The 17,977-nt window shown below is 44.4% G+C and overlaps 1 protein-coding gene across 1 annotated transcript in view; it reads left to right on the plus strand.

The window, feature by feature from the left end:
* Window positions 1-17,675, plus strand: part of igdcc3 (immunoglobulin superfamily, DCC subclass, member 3) — a gene marked incomplete at its 5' end in the record, with an annotated part of 51,327 nt that extends 33,652 nt beyond the window's left edge. Inside the window, 12 exons of the mRNA XM_083690735.1 lie at window positions 52-196; window positions 952-1,082; window positions 1,528-1,665; window positions 5,885-6,043; window positions 7,364-7,529; window positions 12,348-12,595; window positions 14,169-14,333; window positions 15,149-15,337; window positions 15,742-15,846; window positions 16,204-16,339; window positions 16,690-16,912; window positions 17,309-17,675. Of these exons, the coding sequence (XP_083546861.1) occupies window positions 52-196; window positions 952-1,082; window positions 1,528-1,665; window positions 5,885-6,043; window positions 7,364-7,529; window positions 12,348-12,595; window positions 14,169-14,333; window positions 15,149-15,337; window positions 15,742-15,846; window positions 16,204-16,339; window positions 16,690-16,912; window positions 17,309-17,461 (1,958 nt within the window). The 3' untranslated portion in view covers window positions 17,462-17,675. The remainder of the gene's footprint in view (window positions 1-51; window positions 197-951; window positions 1,083-1,527; window positions 1,666-5,884; window positions 6,044-7,363; window positions 7,530-12,347; window positions 12,596-14,168; window positions 14,334-15,148; window positions 15,338-15,741; window positions 15,847-16,203; window positions 16,340-16,689; window positions 16,913-17,308) is intronic.
* Window positions 17,676-17,977: the final 302 nt, after the last annotated feature.

Below are 17,977 nucleotides of genomic sequence, written 5' to 3' on the forward strand. Positions count from 1 at the left end.
AAGATGTAGGTGAAAGTAGAGTTGACCGCTGTATTTACCCTCTCTCTCCAGCGATGGCAGACTTCCACGTGCAGCCGCGGTCTGTGCGGGCCGAGGAGGCCAGCGTGGGACGTTTCCAGTGCCAGATTCACGGCCTGCCAGAGCCTGTCATCAGCTGGGAGAAAGATGGACGCCCGGTGGACACGAAGGACGTGAGGTACAGTAGGACTCTGCGTTAATCACCAAATAAAGAGCTAGAGCACAGAGCATATAAACACAGAGTCCCAACTGTCAAGTTACTTCCTGAAGCGTGACAAAACCCCCAAAAGTAAGTTTCTTACAAAATATGAGATCCTCATGTTCAGCCTGTTTTACAAGTAGCCAAACTTGTCTAGAATACACATCCATTAAAAGGATTATCTGAATCTGACAAATTGTTATCATTGTCAAAAACGGCTTTATATTAAATGCCCTACCTGAATTGCCTCTCTTGCACGGCTTGTGTAAGAGGCGGTTTGCTGAATGAGCAGGACATTTATCGGGGATAAGGAGCGGCAGTTTCCCAAAAAGTCCCCTCCAGCCTGTTAGGCGTGATTCAACAAGGCTTCAATGGCCTGCACCAGTCCCATAGTGAGATGACTCTGTCACCTCCTTCAGATAAACAGGGTCATATACCATAACCTAAAATAATGATGAGGTAACACAGTGGTTCTGCTCTCGCCTTCCTACGGCACGGCATGGGTCCTGAACACTATTCCCTATAGTTGCCTGAGCTCTTCCACCATTTTTATTTTCATTCCTTTTTTTTATCTTTTGTATTTTATTTATTTATGTATTATTTATTTTTGTGTCAGTGTCCTTGAGTCTGAGAAAGGCGCTTTTAAATTGAATTATTATAGTATTTATCTTTTTTTTTTTTCTTTCTCGCTCTGCCTCTCTCTCTCTCTCTCTCTCTCTCTCCATTTTTCTTAGGTACACGTTGCTGCCCACTGGAGTTCTGCAGATCACAGCTCTTCGTCAAGAGGACAGTGGTGTGTTCTGCTGTGTGGCCCACAACAGTGCAGGAGTCAAGCGAAGTACCGGGGCCCACCTCACTGTCTCAGGTCTGCATAGTCATACTGGACTGTCTCTACCTTGGTTACCACATAGTCATACTGGACTGTATCTACCTTGGGGGCACAGTCATACTGGACTGTATCTACCTTGGGGACACAGTCATACTGGACTGTCTCTACCTTGGTTACCACATAGTCATACTGGACTGTATCTACCTTGGGGGCACAGTCATACCGGACTGTATCTACCTTGGTTACCACATAGTCATACTGGACTGTCTCTACCTTGGGGACCACATAGATGTGTCTCATACTCATACATACCTCAGGGTACCATAAAGATATGTGTCCATGTAGACTCTAATATAGGCCACCGCTTTGACTGATCTAAGAGATTCTCACCATCATGATGGTACAGAATAGTGAAATTGAATTCAATGTTGCATAATAATTTAAAGCTCTCGTGCTTTGCTTTCCTCTCTCTCTTTTTCAGGCTTCCAGTCTTCTGTTTACAAAGAGCCCATGATTCTCGTGGGTCCTGAAAACCTCACTCTCACCGTTCACCAGACCGCCATCTTGGAATGTGTTGCCACAGGATATCCTCGCCCCATTGTGTCATGGAGTAGGCTTGGTAAGACAAAACCCCTTTTTCTTTTAAAAAAAGAATTGGATCTCTTATGATCCAATGCCTGACTTGAAAGAATATCACAACTGCAGCTAAAACTCATCAATGATGTATGCTGTAGCTGAAAAAATATATATACAGTGCCCTGGGTAAGTAATGGGACAGTCTTCCATCGATGTCTCTTTGGTCCTCATGTTGACAGACACCAATAGCAGACTCCAGAGGCAAACGCAAGGCCTAGATACGAAACACTGACAACTCTCTTATGTCAGAAATGATGTGAGGGAACACACATGACAAACAGAAACACCTGTCAAGCCAGTTGTCCCATCACTTTTAGGTACCCTGAAATAGGGGGACTAAGCATAAAAAGTGTTTCTGAATGGTGAAACCAATATGTACACAAACACTATCAAATAAAAGTCTCAAATAAATAATCTCTTACTTTAACCTCATAGTATTACGTAAAATTATTTTATTTCAAATCCACACTGGAGCGTCCCATTACTTATACAGGTCCCATTACTTATACAGGGCACTGTACAAAAGCATACATGAAACACAAGAGATTGAGGACTGTAAAATAGGAACATTTGATAGAATAAGATACACTGGCTTTGTGTCTGAATTGACCATGGCTTGCTTCCTTCACAATTTACACTGAGCCCTTATTTCTAGATGGTTCCAGATGATTTGGATTGCTGAAAGCCTACCAGATATTTGTCTTGCTGACCCATCTAAATGAATGGAGTAAAAAGCTGTGTCCAGGGACTGCTTCTAATGTTGTACAGCAAAGTGTGTTCATTGAATGTGAACATTGTAGGAATTTCTGAATTTCTATGCATGAAGCAAGGGAATTATATCTGATTCTTGAAGGCTAAACAATTTTTTTTTTGATGAATGCTTCCCATACTCTCCTCACGGGGATGAACCTCTAAAGTGACACACAAATGCTGGGAACGTCAGAATAATTGCATTGAGGTGTTGAGACCAGACAAGATTTAGTCCCCCCAGCTCACACATTGGCTATGACTCAAACTCTGCCCCTACCGATTTTGCAATCTAAAATCCATTTTTTTCAAAGCTATTATCCAATCTGATTTGCTGTTCAAAATGTAAATTGCAGCCCCTCCCCGCCATGGGCCGGTAATCAGATTGTGGATATTGCTTTGCACAATGTTGCTGGAATTAAATGCTAACACGATGGGATTTCAGTGTATTAGATTAGGGGGAGGGAGGCTGGGATAAGATGCATAATTTATCAGATAGATTCACATAAGTCAGTCCTTAATGCCAGAGTTTGTTTGGTGCTTTTCATTCAGCTGCTCCCGCACTCCGAGTCTGCTTTCTGCCAGCTCTCTGACTGCTCTGACACGAACAGAATTAGCCTGACATTGACGCACTGTAGCTGGGTCCATTCAGAAAGGAGGAGGCTCAAATGTCACATCATGGAACAGTACCCAACCATCCCTGAAGACTGTCATTTTGGGTTAAGCCAATTGGTCATGGAAGTCATCTAAAGTTAATCTATATTAAAGAGTAATTTAAAAGTAATAATTGGCACTTTGTGGTTCACAGTGGTTTATGCACTTTGTTCTATGATCTTTTCCATAAGAAGAGCATTACTTTTTTGAAAATGATTTCAAGCTACTGTATATATAATTTGTTTATGAAATCATGTCAACAAAAACATGATAAACAATACAGTATTAAGCTACTATAGCTTTGGTTATGATAAGTGCTTTTTATATGAAGGCATTCTCAAGGAAAATAGTGGTTTGGGGAAACAATTAAATTCTAATTTTCTCATCTCCTATTCCCCTCTTTAGTCCACAGTTTGTGGCCGGTTTCCCAGTCTTTGTTGAGGTTCTGCTCAGATGCCCACAGCGCTCACTGAGGAGGCCTTTGCTGCTCAGATGCCCACAGCGCTCACTGAGGAGGCCTTTGCTGCTCAGATGCCCACAGCGCTCACTGAGGAGGCCTTTGGATGCCCTGCTATAATAGGCAGGGCCGGACCATATGGTCCCATTCTCTGGCTGGACCTACGGATGGGAGGACAGTCAGTCTGCTGTCTCTGCAGGCCTTTAGCATGGCTGACATCTCCCCCATGTAGCCTTTTAACACATATGAGCCGGGGCATTGGAGCTGCAGATGGTGGAGAAATAAAGAGAGACTGATATAAATACCACAGGCTATGCCATGTCTCGGCCCTTCCGTCAGTACAGCATGGGTTTAAGACAGGATGACTATGCATTATCCCAAGTGAAAAAACATTCCATGACATGGAGACTAAACGTGTGTGACATGGCTATGATTGATGGTACATTGACAGTTGGCAAAAGTCACCGTAATTTAATTTACATTTGTAGTACCTGGTTATACACTCACCCTACACTTTAAGTCAAAGTCAAAGTGGCTTTAATGTCAATTCTTCACATGTCAAGACATACAAAGGAATTGAGAGGACGTTTCTCACTCTCCCACGGTGAGACGGATAAAGTGCCCAGGCACAACAGATAAGACAAGACATACTAAAAGTAAAACATTCAATTGCACAACAGATAAGACATTTACTAATGCTAGGATGGCCCTAAGCCCTACAGTGTTCCTAATAAAGTGTGCAGTGAGTGTATAACTAGTGTATACAGTGTGGGGGCCTCCCTTTGTTCTCAAAACAGCCTCAATTCTTCGTGGCATTGATTCCACAAGATGTTGGAAACATTGCTTTGAGATTCTGGTCCATGATGACATGATTGCATCACGCAATCCCTGAGGATTTTTCAGCTGCACTTTCAAGCTGCGAATCTCCCGTTCCACCACATCCCAAAGGTGTTCTATTGGATCCAGTGACTGGGAAGGCCACTGAAGAACACTGAACTCATTGTCATGTTCATGAAACCAGTTTGAGACGACTTTTGCTTTGTGACATGGTGCATTATCATGCTGGAAGTAGCCATTAGAAGATGGTTAAATTGTGGCCATGAAGGGATGCACATGGCCAGCAACAATACTCAAATAGGCTGTGGCATTCAAGCGATGATTGATTGGTATTAACGGGCCCAAAGTGTGCCAAGAAAACATTCCCCACACCATTACACCTCCTCCACCATGAGAAGGTGTACAGGTGTTCCTCCACCATGAGAAGGTGTACAGGTGTTCCTCCACCATGAGAAGGTGTACAGGTGTTCCTCCACCATGAGAAGGTGTACAGGTGTTCCTCCACCATGAGAAGGTGTACAGGTGTTCCTCCACCATGAGAAGGTGTACAGGTGTTCCTCCACCATGAGAAGGTGTACAGGTGTTCCTCCACCATGAGAAGGTGTACAGGTGTTCCTCCACCATGAGAAGGTGTACAGGTGTTCCTAATGAAGTGTTAGGTGAGTGTATGTTGTAACTCGGCTAACTGAGAGGAGAGCATATTCTGGAGAGCATATAGAGGATACACACACACACACACACACACACACACACACACACACACACACACACACACACACACACGGTACTGACAGAAAATAAACCGCTGCGCAAACCACGTAGCTACCAAATGGGAAAATGATGTTTTTGTGTGGGCAGAAATGTTGCAAAGACACATGCCCATGTTTACCTTCCACAGCTCAGAGGGTGGGCGGCTGTTCAAGGTGCACCTATGACGGGTTGCAGCTTTAAAGGGACACTTCACAGATTCTCAAAGGTGTCGTCCAGATCACCTTTATGAATGTGTAGGCGTGTGAAAACAGCTTCCAAATATGTGTTCTGTAGATTAAAAGCTGGGTATTGCTAGTTTGAGGATTTTACCCTGAGTGACGTATTTGGCGGTAATCACATGGTTTTTGAAAACCTCCCTTAAAGCTCCTTGTAGTTATCATTTCCAGATGTGCATCTGCCTTGTTTGATAACATCCATAAGCACTGCGCTAGATTTCAATGGAGGCTGGTGGAGATAGAAATCGGAGGACAGGCTCATTGTAATGCATTAAATGGAATACGCTAATACTTTTGGTGCCCTGAAATAGGGGCACTATGTATACAAAGTGTTGTTGTTTCTAAATGTTGGAACCGATATTTATACAAATACCCTATAAGCTCATGATCTTTGACCTCATATTAGTTGTTTGGTTTCAAATCCAGTATGGAGCTGTACTGTATATTCAAAGGACATTTGTGATTTAACTGTTAACTCTGGGTCTAACTCTCTGGCTGTTTCTCCTCTCCCCTCTGGTCAGATGGGCGTCCAATCGGTGTGGAGGGAATCCAGGTGCTGGGCACAGGGAACCTGATGATTTCAGACGTCGGGGTCCAGCACTCAGGGGTCTATGTGTGTGCAGCAAACAAGCCAGGGACCCGTGTGCGCAGAACCGCTCAGGGACGTCTTGTGGTCCAAGGTAAGCCTGACACAGCCACCATCTCTCTCATTCACATTGTGGTATTCTTGCTCATTTTGACTTGCATATCGACCTAAAGACCTGCACTTGCCCCTAGCCTATAGAAACCCTGCTCCCTGTCAATATTTCATTTAATCCGTCTGTCCACTGTTAGTCAAGCCTCTGCAGTAGAAGGCTGTGGGAGAAAGCCACGCTGTTAATTATGTCCATTTCATTGGTTTCTTTATTGACTGGTGAAAGCTGAAACATGCTTTCACCTCAGATCTGTTCAGTTCTGTGTATTAAATGAAACGAATAAGAGTAGGCTACTCTTGGCTACGGCCTTGAAGTCTGAAGCCATATTAATGTGGTAGCATGACGGGCATATTTCACAGGGCTTGTATGACTGTGAATATGAGAGGACCAGTGGGTGATTTTACTGTGGCCCACAAGCTGTTGCTGGGGAGAACTGATGTGCTGTCCATTGCCAGATGGTGGGCGCAGCGGCTCTCAGCTCACTCACTGCATTACATGTAATTTACTGTAGAAAGAGGGAGGCAGGGGGAGAGAAAGAGGGAGGCAGGGAGGCAGGGAGGGAGAGTGCTGATCGGTGTCTCACCACCGTTGCACATCAATAGTCTCCCTGCTGAGAGAACTTGGAACTAGACTTGGAGAATATATATATATATTTTTTTTTTAAACTAATGGAAGTCTCTGGACCTCACTCTGGGTGCTTGGGTTAGTAATGATCGCCCGAGGCTTCTAGTGTCTAACTTCTAACTTTTTATAACTTTAACTGTAACTTTGAAATGTTAGCAGAAGCAATTTAAGATGGACTCAATTCAAGTTATTGAGTGATTTGTTGATGACATTTTTGCATTTTAGCTCATTTTAAGAGTGTCATAGCAAAGGGTCTGAATACTTATGTACATGAGGTATTTCTGTATTTCAATTTTCATAAATGTACTGACATTTATTGGGGTATTGTGTGTGGATTGATGGCAAATTCTTTTAATTTAATCCATTTTAAATTATATTAACATTTTAACATATTACATAACATATTAACATATTACATTTTAAATGTATTAGAACACCACAAAATGTGGAAAAAGTGAAGGGGTCTGAATACTTTCCAAAGGCACTGTATGTTCTCATTCCCTGCTCTTCTGAAGACACTGTCAGAGTATTCAAATTCCAGGTTATTTAAAATGCCTTTCTATCTTCTGTTCTCAAACTGCTGGTGAAATATATTTTTTGTGGTATATTGTAAATGCGTCGTCCAGCTAAAAGAAGCCCTGTATTGAGTAGCTCACTCTCTCTCCATTGTCTCTGATTCAGCGCCAGCAGAGTTCGTGCAGCCTCCTCAATCCATTGCCCGGCCTGTGGGCACCACTGCCATCTTCAACTGCCAGGTACAGGGAGAGCCTGTGCCCCAGCTAACCTGGCTGAAGAATGGGCAGATCCTTGAGCCTGGGGGGCACGTCAAACTCAGGAACAACAACAGGTGAGTTAGCCTGGCAGCCTGCTGTGCGAGGAACTAGCCTTCACACTTACAGCACTCAACTGTTTGTCTAATAGCAGAGTACGATCCACCGCACCTACAGCCCTCTACTCTCTGTAACAGTATCACAGTAGCCATTACAGTACATTTATTAAAAAAAATATATATATGCCATTTAGCTGATGCTTTTATCCAAAGCATCTTACATTGCAATGACTGCATACATGTCAGTGTATACATGGTCCCAGCAGGAATCGAACCCACAACCTAAGCGTTGTTAGCGCTATGCTCTACCAACTGAGCCACAGAGGACCACATTTATTACACTCTACTAAATCTGCAGGTCACTAGGTACAACCCATCTATCCACGACTGGTGCTGTTGCAACACAAGGGTAGAAGTATGGATGTAAATTCTGTGTTGGACGGAGAGCTTTATCTGATCATCAGTGTAATCAAATGCCCAATTTCTGTGTTGATCTGCTCTCATGTAACAGCTGGTAAAAATGTCTGCCAAAAGATCTGCCACTTTGTTTTGGGAAATCTGCGATGAGGGTATCGGATGTTGGATCAGTGCCCAAGGCTGTCCTATTATATGTCCAGGAACAGCGGGCCCAGCGACATTATGGTGTCATTTAACATTCTCAATATGAGTGAGAACATGGGAGTTTGTGTTGTGGTGGTTGGCTCCCACGCAAGGAGAATTGAGAGGATCTTAAGAAGCTGTGGCTGGCCTGGGACCAGTAACAAGGACTGGTATTTTGAGCTTAAAAATTAAACTCAGATTGAGCTTAAAAGTTTTTTGTCACGTGGTACACTGTACCTGGCAAAATGACCTTCTCAGGTAACTCGGTATTCTAATGAATATGCAAAACAGTGGACGCCTGTGAGCCTCCATCCATGGTCAGTGGAACAATGGTGAACAGCAGCTCCAACAGCGTTGCTGTAGACTAATAACCCCTCCCTCCCCGGCTGTCCTACCTGTAGGTTTTTTTTCTACATTTTAGCATAGAAATTATTTCGAAATTACAAATAAATACATCGCCAAATAACTAGAACGTGGATTCTTCCTAAGCGCAAATCTGTCTCTCCTCGCTGATTTATAATGGGCCATCGAAACAATGACATCACCAGTGCTCTATCATCTATGGAATGAAACAAGCTTGGTTGAAACCCGGAATAAAAACATGGAGCGAAAACAATGCAGAACAGCAAGGAGGGAAGGTTTGTTTTATGTGGGCCCGACGGGGAAGTGCATTCTCACTAATGGGCGACTATTTAGGAAAACATAGGGAGATAGAGGCACGGGTATCCTTTGGCCGGGCGCCACACCAACATCATGTTTGTCATAAACATATCCTTGAACAGGAGAGGAAGAGGGCTGCAGAGCGGCCTAGTCAGAGAGATCCCTCTGACACTGTTATGACCAGAGCTCCAGCTGTACCATTAGCTGATTGGCTCATAAACTGAGCTAATCGACCAGGAAAAGTGGCCGGCAGCCACTAATGGAGTAGAACTTGATGTGCATCCCAGCTCCGCTCCTAAGCCATTTTAGCATTCCTGTGTTGTGAGGGGAGTATTTGGGGGTGAGGAATAGTGCCTTACATCATTGCTATTAACTTCAACAGCACATCTACATATTTCATGACCTAACAGTCTCCATCAGCGGCACTTATTTCCTGTTAATCACACCAGGCGGTGTGTTATTCTCCCTTCCAATTATTTAACGAATGGAACATCACATGCAACAGGGCACAGCCCTTAATACAGGAGCAAAGGTAATGATATTCAGCTCCAGGCAGCCTAACGTGTGTGTGTGTGTGTGCGTGCGTGCGTGTGTGTTTGTGCTTGTGTGTAAATAGAGGGATAACATAGTAGAGTTATGCACATACAGCACCTTTCTTCCCACCACAATGTCTCATGATGTTGACCTTCAAGAGAGGATAGGACAGGAAAGCAATCGATAGTGTGTTTCACTCACACACATTAATCAACATAAGTAAGCGCACACACTCAACACAGAACCTTCTTGTGCACACAATTATTCACACGCACACACACATGAACAAACATGCAAATTCTAACATGTGATATGCTTTAGACTCGATCACAGACTACACCCCCACAAGTTCACTTTGAGAAGATAAGTGTATTAAACATGGACTTCTCCTGTCTATCCATATTCAGGCCTCGGACGTTAGAAGTTTGGATTCCCATCATCAAGGCTTCATGTGGCAAACTTTGATAATTACTCTCTAAAATTCAATTCCTCTCCAAGTTACTGGATGACAATAAACATGAGGCTATTTAGTTGTCATTTATAGCCTCATGATAATGATGGCATTCCTGTTTATATATGTTAGTATCTTTCCAGAAGGACTTCATATGTTTATGGTATCAGAGCATCCAGTCCCGGACCAACAGGTTCTGAAATAGCTTTTACCCCCAGGCTAATTAGACTGGTCTGCTGTTGCTGTTGTCCAGTGAGGTCTCGCCATACCAGAAATCAATCAATAAGGGGATCAATGAATCAGTCAGTTTCTTTCATGTGTGATGACGGTAGTCATGGTAATAATTGTAGGATAGAGATAGAGAGAGAGAGAGAGAGAGTACATTAATTAATAATTATACCAATCTGGTGTAAAAACGACCAAGTACAATTGCCCCGCTGTGCAACCATTGCAAATAATGTTGCATGATTGCACATCAGGGTTAGTTTTTAAAGCATTTATAAGTGCATTTATAAAGCATTTATAACTGGCTCCTGATTGCAAGCTCCCTATTTGGCAAGCACCAAGTGAACATCGAACAATCTAAACTAATGACTTATAACTGTTTGTAAATGGTTTATAATTGAATAATAAGCTGGTTATACGTGATTTATTAAATAATTATAAACCGTGCATAAACCCTTTACAGATGTGACCCATACTGTACCCACTTCTGTTTTCAGCATTGAGTACGCTTATCTTGACAGTTCACAGACCCTGTTCACTGTTTATATACTGAGTTCAGGATATGTAATCAATCATATCCACTAAGTGCTAGGACCTATTTTTCGTTACTCGGTCTATATTGACAGTGAGTGAGAAGAATTGTGTGTTTGCAGTGATGTCACAGTGTAGGTTACAGGGCCCTGCCTGTATCCCAGTTCCTCTGGTCAAAGACTCTCTGTCCTGTTGCTGGGGTGAGTGACACCATCACTCTCCCAGGGGATGCCAGGAGCTGCCGAGGAGAATATAGGAGACAGATCAGACTCAGCCTGGGCTCCCTGGGAAGAGGGGTAGGAATGTTGCTAGTGGGTGTGGAATTTCATAAGCCGTGACCCAACAGCAGGCTTCTGACGGGCGCGCGTGCGTGTGTGCGTGCGTGCTCTGACTGCTGTTCATTAGAGGAACAGTCTTGAGGGGACAGGGGCTGCTGGACTGTATGAAATATGCAGTGTCTTGTGAGATGTCATGCAGGGGGCCAGGCTGATGCTCAGTGGCTCCTCCCTTGAGGCCTCTTTGTTCTGTGTCCAAGGCACCTGGTCAGGATGCCTGGCTGAAAAACAGTCCATCTATCCCTCACATGAAAGTCTGTCAGAAATGTGACGGTTGTGCAGAATGCAGAGGGCGGGCGACAGTTGCCATCTGAGAGGTCAAAGGTGAGATTGGCTTAGAGAAGGCCTGCCTGAGAAGAATGAATGAAATAGAAAGCCCTCTGCATCCTGCTTAGTACACAAGAAAGGCTGTAGAGATTGGATCCACCTGGTAGACACTGGGCCGGTTGCTCTGACACCTTTCACTCTGACGACCCAAACCTATCTCCACTCAAATGAACCACTGAAAAGATAGAAGCATACAACATCAATTATTAAAAAGGTAATTGAATGATTCACTCCTCAGTGTAGTCCACATAATGCCGACCGACCTGTAAGAAGAGCCTCTATCTCCACTGTGTGAAACGTGTGAAAGTCTGGTATGAATTCACTGTCCTTTACTTCAATTGAAATGTACTTTATTGCTCATGAGAGCAATAAAGTACATTGGTGGGGGGGGGGCCCAGTAGGCATAGTAAGGCCGGTCCTGTCACTCTGCATGGGCCATGCATATTTTCTTTCACAACACAAATAGTGTGAAAAATACCATTAAAAACAACAAAACAATATGCCATAGGGCCTTATTTCCATATTTTGCTCCTCTGTGGTAAATTATTTATTTATTGGCCTAAGTATTAACAGGAGAAGAGTGCCTGATTATAGATTCAGCAACAGCGGAGGGAGGGAGGGAGGGAGGGGAGAGAGTGATGCGGGGGAGGGGAGAGATGGGGGGGAGGGAGGGAGGGATCTTCGGTGTGTGGACAGATGGCACTGATGCTGAAGAGCAACCACACACACACACACACACAATAACAGTAACACACTATTCACATCCACACATTGATATGGTTTCCAGAAATGTTGTTTTGTTTTATAAGTTGTTTCATTTGATTGGCTTGTTCCATATCACACATGCCACACTCAGTGTTTGTCATTACTGCTTAAGATATGTCATGTAAATAAGGCAGAAAATGCCCTTCTGATAATACTTTAAATAAGACTTTTATTGATATGCTACAGACAATCATTTCTTACAGTGTTCTGTTCTCGGAGGCTGTTGGAGGGTTTTTAACAAAGTCAATGTTTGGGTCTACTATTGTTCTGCCATCTTTGTTTTACACCACACAACACTTACCAGCCATATAATCTTCCTTCTCCACCTCTTTCTCTCCCTCTTCCTCTCCCTCCTCCTCTTCCTCTCCTGCCCCTCCTCTTCCTCTCCTGCTCCTCCACCTCCTCCAGCACGTTGACCATCTATGGCGTCAGTCAGGAGGATGAAGCCATTTACCAGTGCATTGCTGAGAACAGTGCTGGTTCCACCCAGGCCAGTGCCCGCCTCACTGTGCTGTGGGCCGACGGCCTGCCGGGGATGCCCACCCTGGTTAGAGCCGAGGCCCTCTCGCCCACCGCCATCCAGGTGTCGTGGAAGGAGCCTGTCCAAAACACTCAGGACATAATTGGCTACGTGCTGCACATCCGCAGGACAGCAGGTCAGTGACCAGCGCCACCACACTACAGCGGTAACACTTTTAAAAAAAAATGTACGGTACAGTTTCGATTCACCTGTAACATAGTACAGCGCCCTGCGTAAGTAATGGGACGGTGAAGCATAATTTCTTCTTTTGGCTCTACACTCCAAAAGTTTGGATTTGAAATCAAACTCTTACTACGACGTTAAGAGAATCTCTACTTTAACCTTTATAGTAATTGTTTGATTTCAAATCCATGCTTCACTGTCCCATTTACTTATGCAGTGTACTGTAACTCCTCAGAGACCGGGAATCCATTCCTAGATGAGGCCGCCCTGCTTCTCCTCTTTCTCTCTCCACCCGTGGGCAGTCAGAACGTAGCAAAGGCTAAATATGAACTTCACCCTTGCACTGCTAATACACTTAGCTAAATATAACTCTTACATTGCCATGACAACAAAAATGCTTAAGGGAAGGACCGGATGTTGGAGAGGAGAGGAGAGGAGAGGAGGGATTAGCGGAGGGCTGGAGAGAAGAACAGGGGTGATGAGGGAGAGGAGAGGAGAGAAGAACAGGGGTGATGAGGGAGAGGAGAGGAGAGGAGAACAGGGGTGATGAGGAGAGGAGAGGAGAACAGGGGTGATGAGGGAGAGGAGAGGAGAGGAGAACAGGGGTGATGAGGGAGAGGAGAGGAGAACAGGGGTGATGGGGGAGAGGAGAGGAGAGGAGAGGAGAACAGGGGTGATGAGGGAGAGGAGAGGAGAACAGGGGTGATGAGGAGAGGAGAGGAGAGGAGAACAGGGGTGATGAGGGAGAGGAGAGGAGAGAAGAACAGGGGTGATGGAGGAGAGGAGAGGAGAACAGGGGTGATGGGGGAGAGGAGAGGAGAGGAGAACAGGGGCGATGAGGGAGAGGAGAGGAGAACAGGGGTGATGAAGGAGAGGAGAGGAGAACAGGGGTGATGAGGAGAGGAGAGGACAGGAGAACAGGGGTGAGGAGGGAGGGGAGAGGAGCTATACCCGTTCTTCCAGTAGGAACCATAAAAGTGTCTTTTAATTGATTAATTGAATCATACTACGTTTTATGGTGGCATGTTAATGTTTATTTTCAGAGGGTGTGAAAGCAGCTGAGTGTGTATGTGTGTGTGTGTGTGCGTGCGTGTGTGCGCGATACCATAACAAAGCTCGTCTTCCAGGCACAGCTGCTGCTCTCGCTTCTGTAGTGCAATCAGATGGATAATTAAAGGCCCCAGGGGAGGGCCAATGGGCTCGACTTTAATTACCTTCCAAAGACAGGGTGCCCCAGTGGGCTCAGGGCTAGAGGTAGATAGTGGTTATGGGTGAGTAGGCCTGACTTACGGGCTTTAGCACATTGTAACCCCCTCACACAACAGCAGTCCACCGATAGTGTCACCACCGCAATTCATCTAGGAATGTCATTTAGAGACACAACTCTGCATGAGGCTACGTATTACCAAGCAATTAAACAATGTACAGTAAGTAACAGTGAAATGGACTCAAAGCCTGTGCCACAAACTTGCCGTTTATCCGAATTGAATTTCTATTCTCTCACACATGACCCCCCTCTCTCTCAGACCCTGTGGAAATGGAGTACCAGGAAGCAGTCAGTAAGGTGACCCTACAACAGGTTGTGGGGGACATGGAACCCTCAACCAGCTACACCTTCTATGTGAAGGCCTACACATCCCGCGGGGCCAGCAAGCCCTCTGAGAGCACCACCGAGAGCACGCTGGGGGAGGGTGAGCCTCCTTTTTCTACTCCTACTCCCTTTGTTCCTACACACCTGTAGAACAGAGAATACAGGTGTGCAAAAGCCCTTTTTTTTTATTTTTTTTTATTTCTCATACTGAACCGTACCTGTAGTTTGTGGACCAGTAGTGTCACCATCTGCATTGAGCCTTTCGTGACTTTTCCACATCGGTGAAAATTAGCCGCCAGCACTTTTCCATGGATCTCAATCTCCCTCTTTGCAGAACTACTAAACTATCCTCCAAAATTAAGCTATCCTCCTCAAGCTATCCTCAAAACAAGTTTTGCAGCGTCGTAATCCAAGTTGAAAGCTATGTGTCCTAAGCCAAGACAAACAATGTAATTTAAGCTATTTGTTTAATTTAACATCCTGCACCTTTAAAGGTGCACTAGAATGCAGCGTTCTGATGATGAATAAAAATTATGTGTAATATAAAACCATATGATTCTAATGAAGATAACAGGAAGATTATCTTTCATGATCAACTTGTTTTTGCTAAAATTGGCAATATACTTTGACCCTGCGATTCATACTGTAGCTTTGTACTCACATTCCACCCACACAGTTTTGAGAACACGCACAACAGTCTTATCAACAGATATGTTTGCTTGTGTGTCTACAGTAATAATGTAATGCATTGTGTAGTCTTTTAGCAAATGTTTGAGACTCTGGATGCTGGAATCAACCTTACTGAGCCACCAGAACCAGGTTCTCTTACTCAGAACCAGGTGTGTACTTATGTGATGTGGATGCATTGTTGTCAGTTGTGTGAACATTGCACACGCGTGTGTTTTTCTATTGCAGTGCCTGCGTCCCCGTCACTCTTCACCAAGGTGATGAACACCAGTGTGGTGCAGGCGGTGTGGGAGCCTTCCTCTAAGATGGGCCAACAACAGGGCTTCAGACTTTACTACAGACGGGTGCATGCCCCTGTCTTCACCGGGCCACTCACCTTCCCCCGCAATGTCACTCAGTACAACATCACACAGCTGGGTAAGACAGAGGGGAGATAGGCTTGGGGTTGACGATGGCCACAGTCATGTTTGGTATGGTTCATAATGATGGGTTGAAGAGATAGTATGATATGATAAACAAGACTCTTCATCCCCACTACCCCCCCTGTGGAAGTTTCTCTCCTGAAAATAAATCGAAAATGAAAAATAAATAAATAAATAATAATAATCTTCCTTTCTTCTAGCATCGTGACTGTCAATAGCCCCTGGTCCTCGCATAGATTACTTTATCTTATGGTGACTGATGAATAGATAGATTCACTCACTCAGACAAATGGACTTGTTGTGAGTCGCTTTGGATAAAGGCGTCTGCTTAAATGCCATAAATGTAAATGTCAGACAAATAAATGTTAAATGCTCTCCTTTGTCTCTCCTTCTGCTCAGACCCCACGTTGGTGTATGAGATAAAGGTCCTGGCATTCAACCAACACGGAGACGGCAACGCCACCATGCGCTACGTCTCACTGAAGGAGGCTGTGGAGAAATCAGGTGACTGCCCGTTGCGACACACAAAACTCACTCCTCAGACCCGTGTTTACCCATCTCCCTCGACCATGAGCAGCAGAGAGCAGAGCACGTGCAGTTCTCTTTCTGCCTATACTGTTCTGTTCTCCATTTGACTGTATCTCCCCATATAGCCTCAGTGCTGCTTTGCTGGCTGACGGTGTTTAGATTAGATTGTGACGTATGACAGCTCTATTCTGTGCCGTCTCTCTCTCTGTGTCACTGTGGTGTCTGTCTCTGTCTGTAATGTCTGTCTCTGTGGTGTTTGTTTGTCTCTGTGGTGTCTTGTCTCTGTGGTGTGTGTCACTGCTTCTGTCTTCACGGGGTTGTGTATATCCTCAGTGCTCAACACCCCATGTGACTGTGTGAAGGAAGAGCAGAGCAAGACCTCCACCACGGGCATCATCATTGGCATCCACATAGGCGTGACCTGCATCATCTTCTGTGTGCTCTTCCTCATGTTCAGCTACAGGGGCAGGTGTGTATGGACACGAAACACGACGGTCAATTGGCGGCCCGCACTCTGAAACAATTTAAAACATATTCCTTGGTTTGGCCCTGACCTTGGCTGCAGCTGATTAGCACAGGCAGTTTGTAGTTACATATTTTGCTTCCTTAGATAATGAGTAGTCATATATCCAGTCATTCCGGAAATGCACATATTTTAATAGATATTATAAAAATGCACATATTATAATAGCATTATCTTTGAAAAGTCACTTAACACTGTAATCCACTATAACACTGTAATCCAGCATTGTGTTATCATGATTATTATTGTGTGTATGTGTGTCCTGTTCTTTACCTAACAGAGTGTGTGTTCCCCAGGTTAATGACGTGTAAGACGGTCCAGGCCACCCCCCAGGCAGGGCGTAACGCGACTGGGGTGTCCTCCTCGTCCCACGGTGCTCTTCCCTTGAATGGGGTGATCAGAGCTAAGGTGGAGGCCAATGGCAGCGCAGCGGGGAAGGGCAGGGAGGACAGCAACGAGCTGGAGAGACTTTTCCCAGGCCAAACCCATCGTGGAGACAGAGCAGACAGCACACACATAGTAAGTGGATGGAACAGTAGGGGACAGTTCAGACTTGGATGCACCAAATACACAAGTGAAAGCAGGTTTCGGGAATTTAAGTCACCTGTGTCCACAATGGGCAAAAGGTTACTACGAAGTTACTACTTACAGCTCTGTGTGCACAGAGCATTTCCTGTTACATTACCTTACGCTTAAAGAAAAAAAAAAGAAAAAAAAAAAAAAAGGAAAAAAAAAAAAAAAAATATATATATATATATATATATATATATATATAAATAAAGCACGGTAATTCAAGGTCTGTGTAAACAGGGGTCAGACAATAACTACCATGAAATGTTTTTTTGGTATTATACCATTATCTCTGTGGAAATAAGACTATATTCTGTGTGTGTGTGTGTGTGTGTGTGTTTACAGATGGAGAGCTCCCTAGTCTCCTGTACTCTGAATGAGACCCAATTGTCTACACTGCCATTGGATGAGTTCAACGTGGAGGGGCACACAGAAACACAGTTCCAGGATCCTCCAGCAGAGGGCCGGAATTGGTATGGCCAGCATGACCAGGGCTGATGACGTAATGAAGGCCTTGTCGTGTGATGACGTCACAATGTCCACTCAGACTCCTCTCTCACTCAGGTCAACCCAAGTATTTCCTTTCATAGTAATTTTCCTTTGTGCAAAGATTTTTATTATTGGTAAGTTAAAAAGTTCAAGGAGTCTACGACTCATTCTCTGAGGTGCCACTGGCTTGGGTTTTGTGGTTTTTTTGCAAGCTATGTTTTAGCTTTGGCAGGTCAATATTTTATTTTTCAATTTATTTGGTAATTCCTTAATTTTCTGGTTGTCGGCAGCACACAGAGGAGAGGCCGAGAATGTTATACAGTACAAATTTCGTCTGAGCTACGTTTCGATGTCATGATCTCACAAAGTGTTTATAAGTTATTGGTCTTATTTCTACTTACTTTCGATGTCAAAGACACGAACTCCTGCTGCCTACTCTCAGCCTACCAATGATTCCACAAACGCATCCACAGAAGACCAAGGCCTTCTTCCAGGGATTTGATATATTCTCTGTCTCAGGACTTT

This window comes from Argentina silus, assembly GCF_951799395.1.
Source record: "Argentina silus genome assembly, chromosome: 19".
Lineage (NCBI taxonomy): Eukaryota > Metazoa > Chordata > Actinopteri > Argentiniformes > Argentinidae > Argentina > Argentina silus.